Raw genomic sequence first — 14,424 nt, forward strand, 5'->3', positions numbered from 1 at the left:
GTCTAGTATAGAGGAAATAGTACTGGCCTCAAAATCAAGAGAAGCATGAATTTGAATCCCACTTCAAATGTTATTTATAGGGCCTCAGATACAAGTCATTAACCATTAGCAAGCACTTTCTGAGCTTATTGTGAGCTAAGCATTGTGCAAAATGCTAGGGAAACAAAGAATTCCCCTTCCCCCAAAAAACAACAACAATAACAGTTTTTTCCCATCAGCAGCTCCACTTGGATTGACTCCAAGGAATATCAGGCCTTACTATAGATAAGCCGATCACCAGAAATCTCGGCACTATGCTGAGTGACTCAGTTTCTAATGTGAAATACCTTTTCAACTATCTCAGTAGCCTTTCCCTTCAAAAAGGAGGGCTGGAAGGTAAAGCAATAAATTCCTCTGAAAGTATTCCCTTAGGGAGGTCTAAGATCCAAACTTTCCAAGTAATTCCATTTTCCATCATATCTCTGCTTGGTTTTGACTCCATGGAATATCATGCCCCCACCAGATACCCTTCTGTTGCCCTCCTTTCACCTTCTTTTGGTGTCTTCCTCCATTAGACTGTAAGCTACTTGAGGGCAGGGCATGTCTTTATTTTTCTTATTTATATTATCTCCAGCACTCTGAACAGTGACTGGCATAGAGTAGGCGCTTCATAAATGTTTATTTAATTGAATACATACAAGATATATACAATGCAAACAGGAGGTAATCTTTCTGGGCCTCAGTCTTCTCAACTGTAAAATGGAATAACAGCTATAGTACCTATGTTACTGGGTTATTTCAAAGAGTAAATGATATATGTATTTAAGAACTAGGAGCTTAAGTTCAGTGTTTTTTTAAAAAAGGAAACAATACCATTTAGAGGCCCTTCAGTAGTTTTTTTTTTAACTTATAGATTCAAAGTTTAAATGTTACTCTGTAGGAATTCTAAGACATGTAGCACATCAAGCAACCAGTGTCCATTTCTCATGTTTTAGGTATTTAAATAACAAAGAAAAAGATGTATTTGAGATAAACTGCAAAGTGATACAGAGGACAGATCACCAGGCTGGGAGGCAGGAAAATCTGAGGTCAAATACAACCTCCCATACTTACTAGTTGTGTGACCCTGGACAAGTCATTTAACCTCCCTTTGCCTCAGTTTCCTCAACTGTAAACTAAGAATAATAATACCACTCATTTCCCTGGGGTTGTTGTGAGCATCCAATGAGAAAATAATTGTAAAGCACTTAGCACAGTGCCTGGCTCATTGTAAATACAATATAAATGTTAGTTATTATCATTTTAAATTTATGTCTTAAATGAGACATGTTCATAAATTTGGACTATTTGAACTCAGAACATGTAAGTTTCTAAATTATAAGTTCTTATTTGATCTATGTTTCATTTAATATTGTTTGGATAGCAGGAAGCAAAATGATATAGCCTAAAATGATGTCAAAAACAAGCAATCATCACTATAACTTCTTATGTCATTACTCATAGCGGAGCCCCTCAGGCATTTATCCATCTTGTCTGCAATCAATGCAATAAACATTTATGAAACACATACTAAATGCTGTGCTAAGTACTGGGGGTACAAATGAGGGCAGTTCCTGCCCTCAAAAAACTTACAATTTAATGAGGGAAGATAACACACAAAAGTGAGGGGAAGGGAACTATTATTTACATACATATAACATTATCTACATATATACATCATTACATAGTTAATAAATGCTTGACTGTTATGATCATTTTCAGTTTTTCTTAAGATATTTCAATTTTATTTTCAATTAAAATCAATGTTATAGAAATAAAATTATATTCAGCCTTCCTTTAGCAAAAGAGCTAGAATCAGCAAATAATGAAAAAAGTTTTAACTAAATTATATCACCTTCAAAACTTTAAATAGAAAATGCTGCTACTACTACTAAAAAGGAATTTTCTTTTTTATTATAAAAACAAGAAACACTCTAATTTACAACCTTAATTTCTCTCTGCCATGATTGTGAAGGATAACCCTTGGTTCTAAAGCTTTACCAGGAGAAAACAAGTTCTGTCATGTCCTACAAGCCAGAAATGAAGGAAATAATCTGTGTCTGTTGATCAATGATCAGCCAACTCTAAATTTAGGTTCACAGGATCATATATTGAGAGCTGGAAGGGCCCTTACATGCATTTGAGTCTAATCCTATCATTTTACAGACAAGGAAAATGAGCTTAAGTGACATGTCTAGGGTCACATAATGAGTAAAGTTTTAAAGCTGGATTTGAACCCAGGTCATTTTGACAACAAATCCACTGTCCTAGTTGTTCCATGAGGCTCATGAGAATTTTTTTGGGAGGGGGGGAGGGTTTCAAGCGTTGTGTACTGATGGAAATCACAGACATTCTAAATACTATCATATTTTGTTGTTTTTTTTTTAAAGCAGTTGGGGTTAAGTAACTTGCTCAAGGTTCCACGGCCAGTTATAATACTATAGTAGTTTAAAACAGTATGTATAATTCATCTAACTAAAATGAAGAAGGAAACGAATAGATTTGGCAATTTTCAATAAGTTTCTAACATTAATGTGATTTATAAGAATAAAGTATTTTTTGAAAGAGGAAAAAATAGCCATGAATGGTATGGAGCATAAAATATGACTGGGGATGGCTTCTGCTTGATAGAACTATATGTAAAATAAGAATGAACATAGATTATGAAAAAGTGTCTGACAGCTCTGCTGTTCTTGTTTAGTCATATCCAACTCTTCATGACCCCATACACCAATACTGTAGATGTGATTTTCTTGGCAAAGATACGGGAATGGTTCAACATTTTCTTCTCCAATGGATTAAGGCAAACAGAGGTCAGTGACATGCCCAGGGTCACACAGCTAGTGAGTGGTCCGAGGCTGGATCTGAATGCAGGTCTTCCTGATTCTAGACCCAGTGCTCCATCTACTGAGCTGCATAGCTGCCTAGCAGCTGCTATTAAATCTGGCAGCTCTGCTATGAGTTTTAGTTTACACAATAAGTTTTAGTGATGCATGGCTTTGACATTATTTTAGGATGCGTCATTTTGCTTCCTCTGAAGTTGCATTTTTAATATTCCAGGTTAACTGAAGTTGCTGGAAAATGGCCTGTAAATAACTTAAGTATTACTCTATGTTCCATGTACAGTGCTTACAGTGTTATTTTGTAGGTCTCTTGCAAAAGAAGTATTTTTATTGTGGATTTGCAATGGCCTTGATTTCAAAACCAACATTTAACATGATTCAGCAGTACTGGTCACCCATTATAAAGAATTTAGAATGTAGTTTACTACCTTTGGCTTTGATTAAAAAGCAAACCCAAAAATGTTTAAGTACGCAGAACATTATTCCTGACACAAGTAACCTCAAAACTCTCACTGGAATCAAAAGCCTTTTTAGACTCTAATTTTCTTGAGGACAAGGACTGTCATTTTTTATCTTAGTATTCTTAACGACTAGCAGCATGCCTTAAATATATTTGGTGGGAGAGAGCGGAAACTTGTGTCAGCAAAGGTCAGCAACTATTCTTCATCTTATAGTTTTATGTTCTGAGGACACCGAGAAATCAAGCATCTTGGTCACATAGGCAGTGTGTCAAAGGGATCCTTGAATCTAGTCCGGGCTGGCCAAAGGGCCTCTTCTTTCAACATCTCTACTGTGTACAGCAAGCTCTGTGGGAGAAAAGACTTCGCTTTTCATTTTCATATCCCCAGTATCCAGGAAAACATTTTACATGTGGTAGGCACTTAATTACTGAATATATGAACTCAATGAATTCATGCTAGGGTACACATTTTAGGATAAAAAATGTTTTTAAAGATCTTGTCCAAATCCCTCATTTTATAAAGGGCAGTAGGGCCTATACAAGTTAAGGGCCCTGTCTAAGCCTTCTACAAGCATGAATAGCATCAGAGACCAAATTTGAACACAGAGCTTCTGACCCCTCAATTCAGTGCTTTTCTCCCCTACAGCTAAAGTACCAAGGCCTAGAGTCAGAAAGACCCAAGTTAAACTCCCCCTCAGAAACTTACTAGCTATGTGATCCTGGGCAAGTCACTTAACCCTCTTTACTCACTTCCTCGTCTGTAAAACAAGCTGGAGAAGGAAATGGTAAACCACTCCAGTATCTCTTCCAAGAAAACCCCAAATAGAATCATTTAGAGTTGGACAACAATTGATACAGGCTGAACAACAATTTTACTACACACTTAGAAACATTATTTTATAAACAGTATTTTAACGTATCAGATATATGCTAAGTTGTTAAATTTCAAAATCAGAAACTAAAATGACCCTAATTACCTGTTGGGACCTCAGGTAGGCAAGTCATTTAGTCTCTAAGGGGTTTAGTTTCCTCATTTGTAAAACAAGAAGGCTGCAAGAGATGACCTCTAAAGTCCCTAAATATACATGAACTAATCCTACCAGACAGATCAACATTAAACTGTTACTTGCATTAAATCCATGCAAGCTTCATTTAATACAACATTTACAAGATGTTACCATTAATGGTATCAATACTTTAAAACGTACACACCTTTAAATGAAACCCTGGAATATGAATACAAAAATCAAATTACTTCTTGTTTCTATACCAGGAGCTCAAAGAGCAAGAAATCAAGGAAGCCTGGGCTGCATCAACTTGAACATTTAATAGTTTTTAGACTTCTGTTCTGACCCAATTCTTTTTTTTCCCAACAACTTTGTCATTTATTCTCCTATCTTCTTCTCATACAGCTATTAGTATAATGTTTTAATAAACAATTAACAAAGAAAGTGAAAAAAATATAGTTAAACATAAAGAAGTCCAGTGAAATAATTTCATAAATATTTAGGAAAAACATGTCAAAAAAGAACTGCAGCTCATCCTCCAAGTTAAAATGTTAGACATGCTTTTAAAGAAGATAAATAATAACCAATCACATAACTAAAAAGAACACCTCCCTGACTTGCAACAGAACCATAATTAAACTAAAAAATGATATGAAACCTGACCTTTTCATGAGCTTTCCAGAGAAGATCCCATAATTGACTGGCCAGCCCATTCACATAGCAAATGATGGGAAATAACAAGACCTCCTGCTAAAGCTTAGATCCTTTCTCTCTAGTTCTGTCCTCAATAAGATGAGCTAGTCACCATCCCTTGATCTGTCATATTTTTAAAATAATTACTGACATTTATATAGTATTATGAGGTTCAAAAACATTTCATTTGAACCTCAATAAACCTGAGAGATGTGAGGAATTTACTACCAGCATTTATCCTCATTTGACTGATGAGAAGTAAAGCTCAGAAGTTAGGTGATTTTTCCTATGGTGACATAGCTAGTAAGAGTATGATGCAGGATTGGAGCTCTTCCTACTATAAGTTCAGCTCTCTACCCTCTGCAGCAGTGGAGTCCCACTCAAATAGAAATGGAGGGAAAGATATAAGGATCCCCGAGCATGCTGAATGAAAACTACATATTCACATTACACGTTATATTTTATTTTTACTTATTTTGCTAAACACTTTCCAATTACATGTTAATCTGGTTCAGGCCACCCTTGGGAGTGTTCTGGCTATGGGTTTACACCTCTATACTACACCATGCTGCCTCTATTCTCTTCAACAATTTTAAGATATGTTCATTTATCCTTCAACACTTTTTTCCAAGTTAAATAATCTTGCCTTTCTGCCTCATCTGCACAGAAATAAAAATGCATTAAAGCTGGATGATGACCATCTATCAGGTACATTTTAGACATGCGAAAATTGAGACTCAGATAAAGGTAAGTGGCCTGCCTAAAGTCACAGAACAAGTTTGAAGCAAGACATGAAATCTGAAGCCAGGTCTCACTTTGGCAGAGTTGGTGATCTTTCCACTACCACTCCAAACAAGTTAACGCCTTTTTTTTTGTCTTTGTTCTTCTCTTCTGAACCTTTTTTATGTTCCATATGTCTCTCTTAAATGAGGTCCAAGAAAGACAATATTTGACAATTACTGGCTCTAAAAGGTTTATCGAGAATTCTGCAGAATACACAGCACTGTAAAATATTCCTGGTCTTACAAGTCAAAATACACTTCTTTGACATCACAACAAATTGACCCTTCACTTGTCAAAGATCCCATTTCCTTTTCTTTCCCATCACTGTCACTTCTTCACTAACCAAAAGTAAAGGTCTCCTTTTTTATTCATACTATGCTAATCCCTGTGGCAAGGAGTTTATAATCTAGCAGATTAGACAAATAATCTGAAGACAAAAGGTGGTAAATGCCAAGAGAGAACTACAAAGTTATAAAGAAGAGGATCTTCCCTCCTCATGAGGCACATGACTACATCAACATTTGATCTCAATAATTTGCACACACATTGTTGTGTGCACAGGAATTTGGAAGAGGGAAAGTTACTTTCAAAAGGTTTCAATATAGTGCCATTTGAGTAGAGACTTGAAGATGGAGGTAGGTAAGGTGTAAGGGAGCATTTCAGGTAAAGAAAATATTGAGTGAGGGGAAAGCGCTGTTCTAGAAGCAACAAACAATTGTTTTTTTATCTGAAGCACATGATATATGAAAAGGACTGGGGCAGACTGTATTGGAAAAAGCTAGGCATGGGCCAGAACATAGAGGTTTTTGAATGCCAGCTAAGGAGTGTGGACTTTAATTGGTGGGCAAAGGAAGGCAACATGATCATAGTGCTTGGGGAAATTAATCTGGCATTATTTTATCAGATGGAATGGAGGGCCAAAGAGACTGGAAGCAGTGAAACCACTAAAGAAATTATTACAATATTTTAGGGTAAGTATGAAGGCCTCAACTATTAAAAAGAAAGGGAGGGAGTAAATTTAAAAAGTGGAATCAACATGATTTTGTGGTGTAAGAGGATAGTTAAAATGATCCCAGGGCTTCCAGTGAGGGTTACTTATGAAAATGACAGTACCATAAACAAAAGTAGGAAATTCAAAAAGAAGGGAGGAGAGATAGCACATAAGTATATCAACATCTGATTTAGATATAATTTGCACATTAACTGTGTTACAGATCTCTAATCAACTTTTAAGTTAAAATTATATGACTGCTATCCCTACAGTTATTTCTTGACTTTTTCACATTCTTTCTTAACCATCACTAGAAAAAAATGTTCACTTATGTCAGGGACAGGAGAAACAAGGCAACTAGAAAAGTGGAGGACTCCAAGGATTATTTTGAAAATTATGAACTGGAATGATGAGTCCCATTTTGGATATATTGAGTCTGAGGTGTGAACAAGTCATCCTGGTGGATATGGCAAGAAAACTGTTCTGAAGACACAATGCAATATGTTATAGTAGGAAGAGCAAAAGGTTTGGAGGCAGGGGATCTATGTTCAAACACTGGTTTGATTTTTCCCTACCTGTTGCAGCCTTGGAAAACCTACTTTATTTACCCTCTAGCTCAAAGTTTTCTCATCTGGAAAATGAGGGGGCTGGACTCTTAAAAATTCTTAGGTCCCTTTACACACTCTTACCCCAACCAAATCCAAATTCCATGATCTTAAATCATGTTAATTATATCACCAAGAAACAGAAAAAAAAAGGCCACACACTTTGAATAAGCAGCCCTGGGTTCAAATCCTAGCTTTAGCACTTACCAATTATGTGACTCTGGCAATCACTTTACTGTATGAGTCTCAGTTCTCTCCTCTGTTCAACTTGCACTATCCACCCCTTTTGGGTTGTTAGGAATGAGATTTGTAAACTTTTCAGAACCACATAAATATATGACTATTATTACTATTGTTATTTAGGAGATAGGAAGAAGCCATTGGAGACAACAAAACAATATCCTATCCTATTTTATACTTCTTGTACATATTTAAACAAATGTTTGATTCTCCTCCATTTCAACACACAGGAAATGATAATAGCTAACATTTATAAAGCACTTTAAGGCTTACAAAGCACTTTACTCATATTATCTCATTTGATCCATACAAAAAACCTGTGTCATAGGTGCTATTATTACTGCCACTTTGTAAATTAGAAAAGAAACTGGCAGAGTTTAAATGACTTGCCCAGGCTCACAGAGCTAGGGCCTAAGGTGGGATTCAGCTTCAGGTCTCTCCAACACCAACTGTAGAACACTTTCCACACTATGCTGTTTAAGTAATCTGGTTCATTTTGTAGTACAGAGATAGAAAGGAACATACAGAGGCAAGAAAGACAACTTTAGGTATAATAATAATGTCACTTTAACTTAAAATAATAGACTAACTGAACAAATATAAAATGTTTATAAGTAACTAAAAATCAAATAGTGTTATATTTGTGTCCCTCTTATAAATATGGTACTCAGGGAAATCTTGAGGGAAGACTAGATCAGAGAGTTCCTATAAAGAAAAAACACCTCGCTCTATCATTTTGCTTATCAAAGATCTATAAACTGCAGCTCTATGGGTCTCAATTTCTTCACGGATAAAATGACAGATAAAGTGGTTCCTTTCAATGCTAACAATTTATAAAAGGTAGTATGGGTCAGTGGAAAGAGGGGTGAACCTAAGAATCAGAAAATCAGAGTTCAAATTCCAGCTCAAAAACCTACTACTTACTACTTGTATAATCCTGGGGAAGTCACAATTTATTTGGGCCTCAGTTTCCTTCTCTGTTTAAAAAAGAGTGGAGGGGGAAGGTTTGGATTAAACTTCTGGAGTTCCTTACAGTTTATGAACCTACTGATTCTCTGTCCTTCCACTTTCCAAAAAGAAAGCCATCAGAGCTCTTTTCAATTCAAAAGCAGCTTTTTCCTTATTCCTCTCTAGGGTTAATGAAGTGTGACATGTCAGGGTTATTACAAAGTGTACATATATCACATGAAGCTTGTGAATTAAATATGTACTTATTGATTTGCAGCTATAAAACAAAATTTCATAAATCTAAGATTATTCTATAAGGTCTATAAAGAAAAAAAAGATAACTTCTTTGTGAGAAAACATGAGCTCTTTATAGAAGACCAAGCTAAAAAGGGCTACTATAATGCTAAGTATAGCCAGCAGGATATTATTCCTGAAAGTTCTATGGCTTGGCACATCAACTTTCTAGGACTTGATTGGAATGTCTTGTGTTTAAGCCTTTTTGTGGGTTTTATATGTATATGCTGACAGGAAAAGTGGAGAAACTACTTCTACGCTTACTTTTTGAAAATAAACCTCTTTAGAAGATTGTCTTCAATCAGAGCAAGACACTGTTTTAGACACAGAGAAAATCCAGGTTTTAAAACTCAAAAGAGTGAGACTTTTAACTAACATAACTGTGTATGAGTAACAGGCATTTGCTTGAAGGTGAAAAAACATACTTGAAGGTGAAAAAACACATGTAAATAGTGTAACCTCTGGGTTATTTTAGCAGGCAGGAGGTAAACTGAATGATTCAAAGGTCTGACACCACCACAGCTAGAGGTTTCTTTCCTTTTGACTTCTGGTTCAAGCTCAGTTTAGATGGAAGAAATAAAAAATTTACTACCTGATAATTGTTTGGCAAGGCTGTACAAAAACAGAAAGTGTGATCTAGCTGTACAACAGGAGTCAGGTATCTCCATTTCTATTTAAAGCTCTGCATTAACTCAGCATGTTGCAAAAGAAAGTCAATGACACTCAAAACATGCCTTAGTTTTCCCTATATAAAACTGAGACTGAATTCTACCGTATCTATTTACTTCTATCTTGAAGGGAAATGCTAGTATTAAGCAACTTTAAAGCGTTGTAACACTTTTTGGTATGGGGGCAGAGTTTTTATATGTTTTTTTTTAAATGAAATAGTTAACACAAAATTACAAATAATTTTTAAAAGTTTTAGTATATCCCAACAATTCCTGCTGTTAATTTATGCTTTTGTACATCTTTCAAAGGACCTGGTACAGTGTTTTGCATAATAAGCACTCCAAAAAAGTTTGCTTCACTAACTGCTATTCAAACTAGGATTCACCTTTACCATCTTTCCACTTTCAATTATAGGGATATTCCCTTTCTTTTCCAACCCTCTTATGAAATATAAACTTGAAAAACTAAATTAAGGTGTGATTATTGCACTTTACCTCATTAAAGGTCTCAGAATTTTTTTTTCAAAAACCTTAATATATTTGAAAGATCAATGCATATACAACATTTCAGGAGGACAGCTATTGCCAGTATAAGTACTGTATACTTGTAGACATTTCCACTTTCACCAAGAACTGACATAACTAACCACTGTAAAAAGTAGTGAGAACAAATTAAAAATGCCTGTGAAGGAAAAACGGTAAATGAAAAATCATATACCTGTTTTTTTAAATTTTCCTCAATTTTACCTGTTTATGTATATGCTTGAAAACATTTAATATATAATATTTATAAATAGTAGAGCATTTCAGACTCGTTATGTGTTGGCCACACTGACATCATAAGCTTTCAAATGAATTTATGATAAAGTGATAGTGAGTATGTGTGTGTGAATATATTTACATAACCAATATTTATCAGGTGTTAATAAACTGAGAATGAACAAGAGATCAAACTGAAACATAAGCTTTAAGTTTTTGCTGATTGTTTCCTTAGGTGTTACACGAAATAAGAGGAGGTCAGTTTTAGTTACCAGTAAGGAGATACACAACTAAATCAAAACCGCTGTCACATTTGGCTCTCCTCTCCTCTGTTCCCTTCTTGGCAGTCCTTAAGCAGCGGCCAAGAGCTAAGTTGGCTGCTGAAGGATGATTTATCCTCTCGCATTTAGAAGTGGTCCCCCTAGAACAGGAATGCCATATAACCAATGGACTCCGAGTTCTAACCTTGTCAAACCAGTATTTTTCATAAGTGCTCAGTTCTATTTTTTTTTTAAAGAGGGAGAGGAAAAAAAACCCCACCGATTCCTGGGTCATTAACAAAGGCAAGTTTTGTAAGGCATGAATCTGATTCCACCTACGGAAAACATTGAAGTTATTGTTTTCTCAGGTCAGTCGTCCACCAAACAAACCCACTTTTAATGCACAGGAGAAAGGCATCATGAGAGAATCGTGCCCAGAAACAATGAAAACAAAACGTGAGTGCCAAGGAGCAAAGGGGCACAAGTGGGTGATGTGCGCGGGGGTGGTTACTATGGTACATCAAAGGCTCCCCTAGTGTAACTCTCCCAGGCCCGGTGGCTGCAGGCTCCCCAGCCGCCGCGCCGCCTCCCACGGATGATAACCACACGTCGGTCCGTCCTTCTGTCCAAGGCGCAGGTTTGACATAAGGCGGACTAATGTCGACTTGAACAGACACCCACCACTGCAACAAATGCCCAGGAAACCCCGCTGCCAGCTGGCTGATGCCTGGGGCCCGCCCCCTCCCCAAGTTCAGCTCTGCCTTGGGGATCCAGGCTGGGGAGGGCGGGGGAAGGGTGCCCCTAAATCCCCAGTTGCGGGAACCCAGGACGGACAGGGGCCAAGTCCTGGACTGCCGAGTGTCCGTCGGTGGGGGGAGGGGTCCTTTGTTTCCTGCGTGCCTCTCCTTTTCAGGTTGGGGGGCTCGGGAAGGAGCGCCCCGGCCTGGGCGGGGGAGGGGCGGGAGGAGGGGGAGGGGAGGGGCGGCCGCCGCCGCTTACCTTGTAGACGTCCCCGTAGGTGCCGCTGCCGATGCGCTGGATCAGCTCAAAGTCTTCCTGCGGGTTCCGGCGGGACAAGTCGAAGCCGGGGTTCATGGCGGGTCCGAGGGGTCCCCCGCCTCCCTCCCGGGGCCGGGGAGGGGGGGGCCGCTCCGGGGACACAGGGAGAGCGGACGCCGCTCTGTGCCCGGCGCTGCCGCCGCCTCCTCTGCCGCCGCCGCCGCTCCCGGGGCGGGCAGTCACAATCGCCCCGGCTCCACGCGGGGCCCGCCGCCGCCGCCGCTGCCGCCGCCGCGCTGTCCACTCTCACCCCACCGCCGATCTGGGCCAACCGATCTGGCGACCTCCCCTCCCCTCCCCGCCCGGCCCCGCCCCGCCTCAAGCCTAGTACCCCCGCAGGGAGAGAAGAAGGACGCTCGCAGCCCCGAGCCCCGGGTGAAACTCCAACATGGCTTCCGCTTCCCCTCCTCCTCCACCTCCCCCCGCCCCCTTCCCAAGGCTCCGACTCATCCTCCCTCCCTCCTCCCCTTTTTCCCAACTTGGAGCTACGGCGCAGCCGCCGCCGTTGCCGGAGGGAGCGAGCCCGATCCGCGAGCCCGATCTGCGCGCGCGCCTGCGCGTTCGACGGCCTCTTCTCACTCCCCTCCCCGCACCCCTCCCCCCTGCGCATGCCTGGTTGGGGGCAACTGGACCACCTACCCTTTCCTAGGCGCTAGCCAGGGGTCATGTCTCTGGGGAGCGAGTGGTCCAACCCAATTATGCTTATGAGCACGTAGTAGGCCTGTGAATTCCTTGAGGACCCAGATTGTCTTGCCTTTATATCTCCAGAGCTTAGCTCCTGGCACGTAGTGGGCCCTTGATAAATGCTTATGGACTGACATAGTAGGGCGCTTAATAAATGCATGTTGACCAACTGGATTGGAGGAGCTACAGATGGGATACACATTGAGACCAGGCTAGGGTGTGCTGGTAAATGTTTAACAATCGGCGAGGCATTGTGCTCGGGACCTGCCTTTTCAGTTAAGCTTGCATTTTTAACATGTTCTCTATGTGCCAGACAATCAAAACCATCGCGCCCTGAGTCATAGCGTTTGCCGATTTCCGAGGTGTAAATGCAAAAATCCTGAAATACTCGAATTTAACAATGGCCTCTCAAGCTGGATCCATCCAGGACCAAGGGCCCCTTTGGCAGGCTGGTGAAACCCACGAAGCCCTCCTCAAAATAAAGTTACAGACTTTATTTTTTCAAAATGCATAAAAACACATATATAGGAGAACAAAGTAAAATTTATGTTGAAATAGTTTTTTTTAATTTTAAGTTCGAGAACACCACGTTAAGAACTATTTAGGGGAATTTACAGAGGGACGAATCAGAGCTACAGCCCCTGTGCATGTTTTTGCAAGGCTTTTCATACAAAGTGCTTGAACAGAGCAAAGTAAAACTAAACTGCCCGCATCCCCCCATACATGCCTTAGGGTGCCCTGCTAGTAGGGCTGACACTCTGAAACTCGGTACATCCTGCCTCACCCATTCTACTTCTTCCCCCCAAAGAAGATGGGGGAAACTGAGGCAGAGAACTTGGAGAGGTGCCCTGATTCTTCTGGCCCTCCTAGAACTCTGTACTACGGTATTTAAGGGCTCATGTGAAGAGGGAATACAGAAGTAGAGGAATAGGTAGGTGTTGCATGAAGGAAGATTTTGGCTTGATTCGACAAAAAAAAAATCCTGCATCTCTGACTGAGACAGGATAATGATTACCTCTGTGTTGCAGAATGATTACTAGTTAAATACTGGTTGGAATAGATAGCCTCTGAGGCCTATTCTGGTTCTAAGATAATGTGAAATGATGGGACTAAGGAAGTAAGGCACTTTTAACAATGCAAGGAAGAAATGGTGAGGAAATCCACTGGTTGGGACATGAAAATGACCCATTCCACTGTATATGATGTAATTATGCCAATGAACTACATGGGGGGAAAATCCTAGATTTGGATGCAGAATCTGGTTTCAATCTCGACTCTCCCACTTACTACCTTGAGCAAATCAATAATAAGTAATGTTGATGTAACACTAAGGTTTTAAAAATGATTCGAATATATGATCTCATTTGATTCTCATAAACAATCCTTGGAAGGCCCATTACTGATGGGTGAATGAGAAGCGGTGAATGAAAAAGGTTAAATAACTTACCAGCTAGTAAAGGATCTGAAGAGGGTTTCCAGCCTGGCACTTCCTAACTCCAAGTCCACTACTAAATTCTCTAGGTCTTACTTTCTTCAGGCACAAAACAAGGGCAGTTGGACCAGAGGATCCCTATATTCTCTTCCAGCCCTAAATCTATGATCTGGAAAAAGTTTGAGCCAGGATTTTTTTTTCAGTCTACCTTCAGGCTATGTGTAAATTTCCTGTAGAGCAATTATTTCAAAAACTAAACTATTGTGATAGATTATCCAACTATAGTTAATAACCTGATACTAAGAAAATGAGTAGATGATGTAACATTAATTTTCAACTCCCAATGAAGTCTCATTGGTCATTTTTGGCTGCTTTGATCCACAAGCTGCCTGCCACCACATTGCCCCTGGGCAATACTTTTGCCTCTGGAACGCCTTTCTAGAATCCTTCAACATCAGACTTTTTAATGTCTAAATCAACCTCTTAAACTTTTTTTAATAGACTAAAATAGAAGCGTAATAAAATCAGTCAAGCAGGCTGCCTCTTTCCCTTACATTTTCCAAACCTTCAGTTCTGGCCAAAATTATACATAATAACTTGGTGTAGTCAAAAGAGCACAGTCAGAGAACCCGTGTTTTCATTCTGGCTTTGCTGCTTCTCCTTTTTTAAGGCACAAAAAA

The 14,424-nt window shown here is 39.4% G+C and overlaps 1 protein-coding gene across 1 annotated transcript in view; it reads right to left on the bottom strand.

The window, feature by feature from the left end:
* Window positions 1–12,238, bottom strand: part of MAP4K3 (mitogen-activated protein kinase kinase kinase kinase 3) — a 60,915-nt gene extending 48,677 nt beyond the window's left edge. The window contains exons 1-2 of the mRNA XM_069071774.1: window positions 11,960–12,238; window positions 11,569–11,871 (exon numbers count right to left, since the gene is read on the bottom strand). Of these exons, the coding sequence (XP_068927875.1) occupies window positions 11,569–11,871; window positions 11,960–12,238 (582 nt within the window). The remainder of the gene's footprint in view (window positions 1–11,568; window positions 11,872–11,959) is intronic.
* Between the last annotated feature and the right edge of the window lie 2,186 nt (window positions 12,239–14,424).

Source organism: Petaurus breviceps, unplaced genomic scaffold, assembly GCF_028583685.1.
Source record: "Petaurus breviceps papuanus isolate PSGF00001 unplaced genomic scaffold, PetGlider_PUasm1.0 90842, whole genome shotgun sequence".
In the NCBI taxonomy this organism is placed as follows: domain Eukaryota; kingdom Metazoa; phylum Chordata; class Mammalia; order Diprotodontia; family Petauridae; genus Petaurus; species Petaurus breviceps.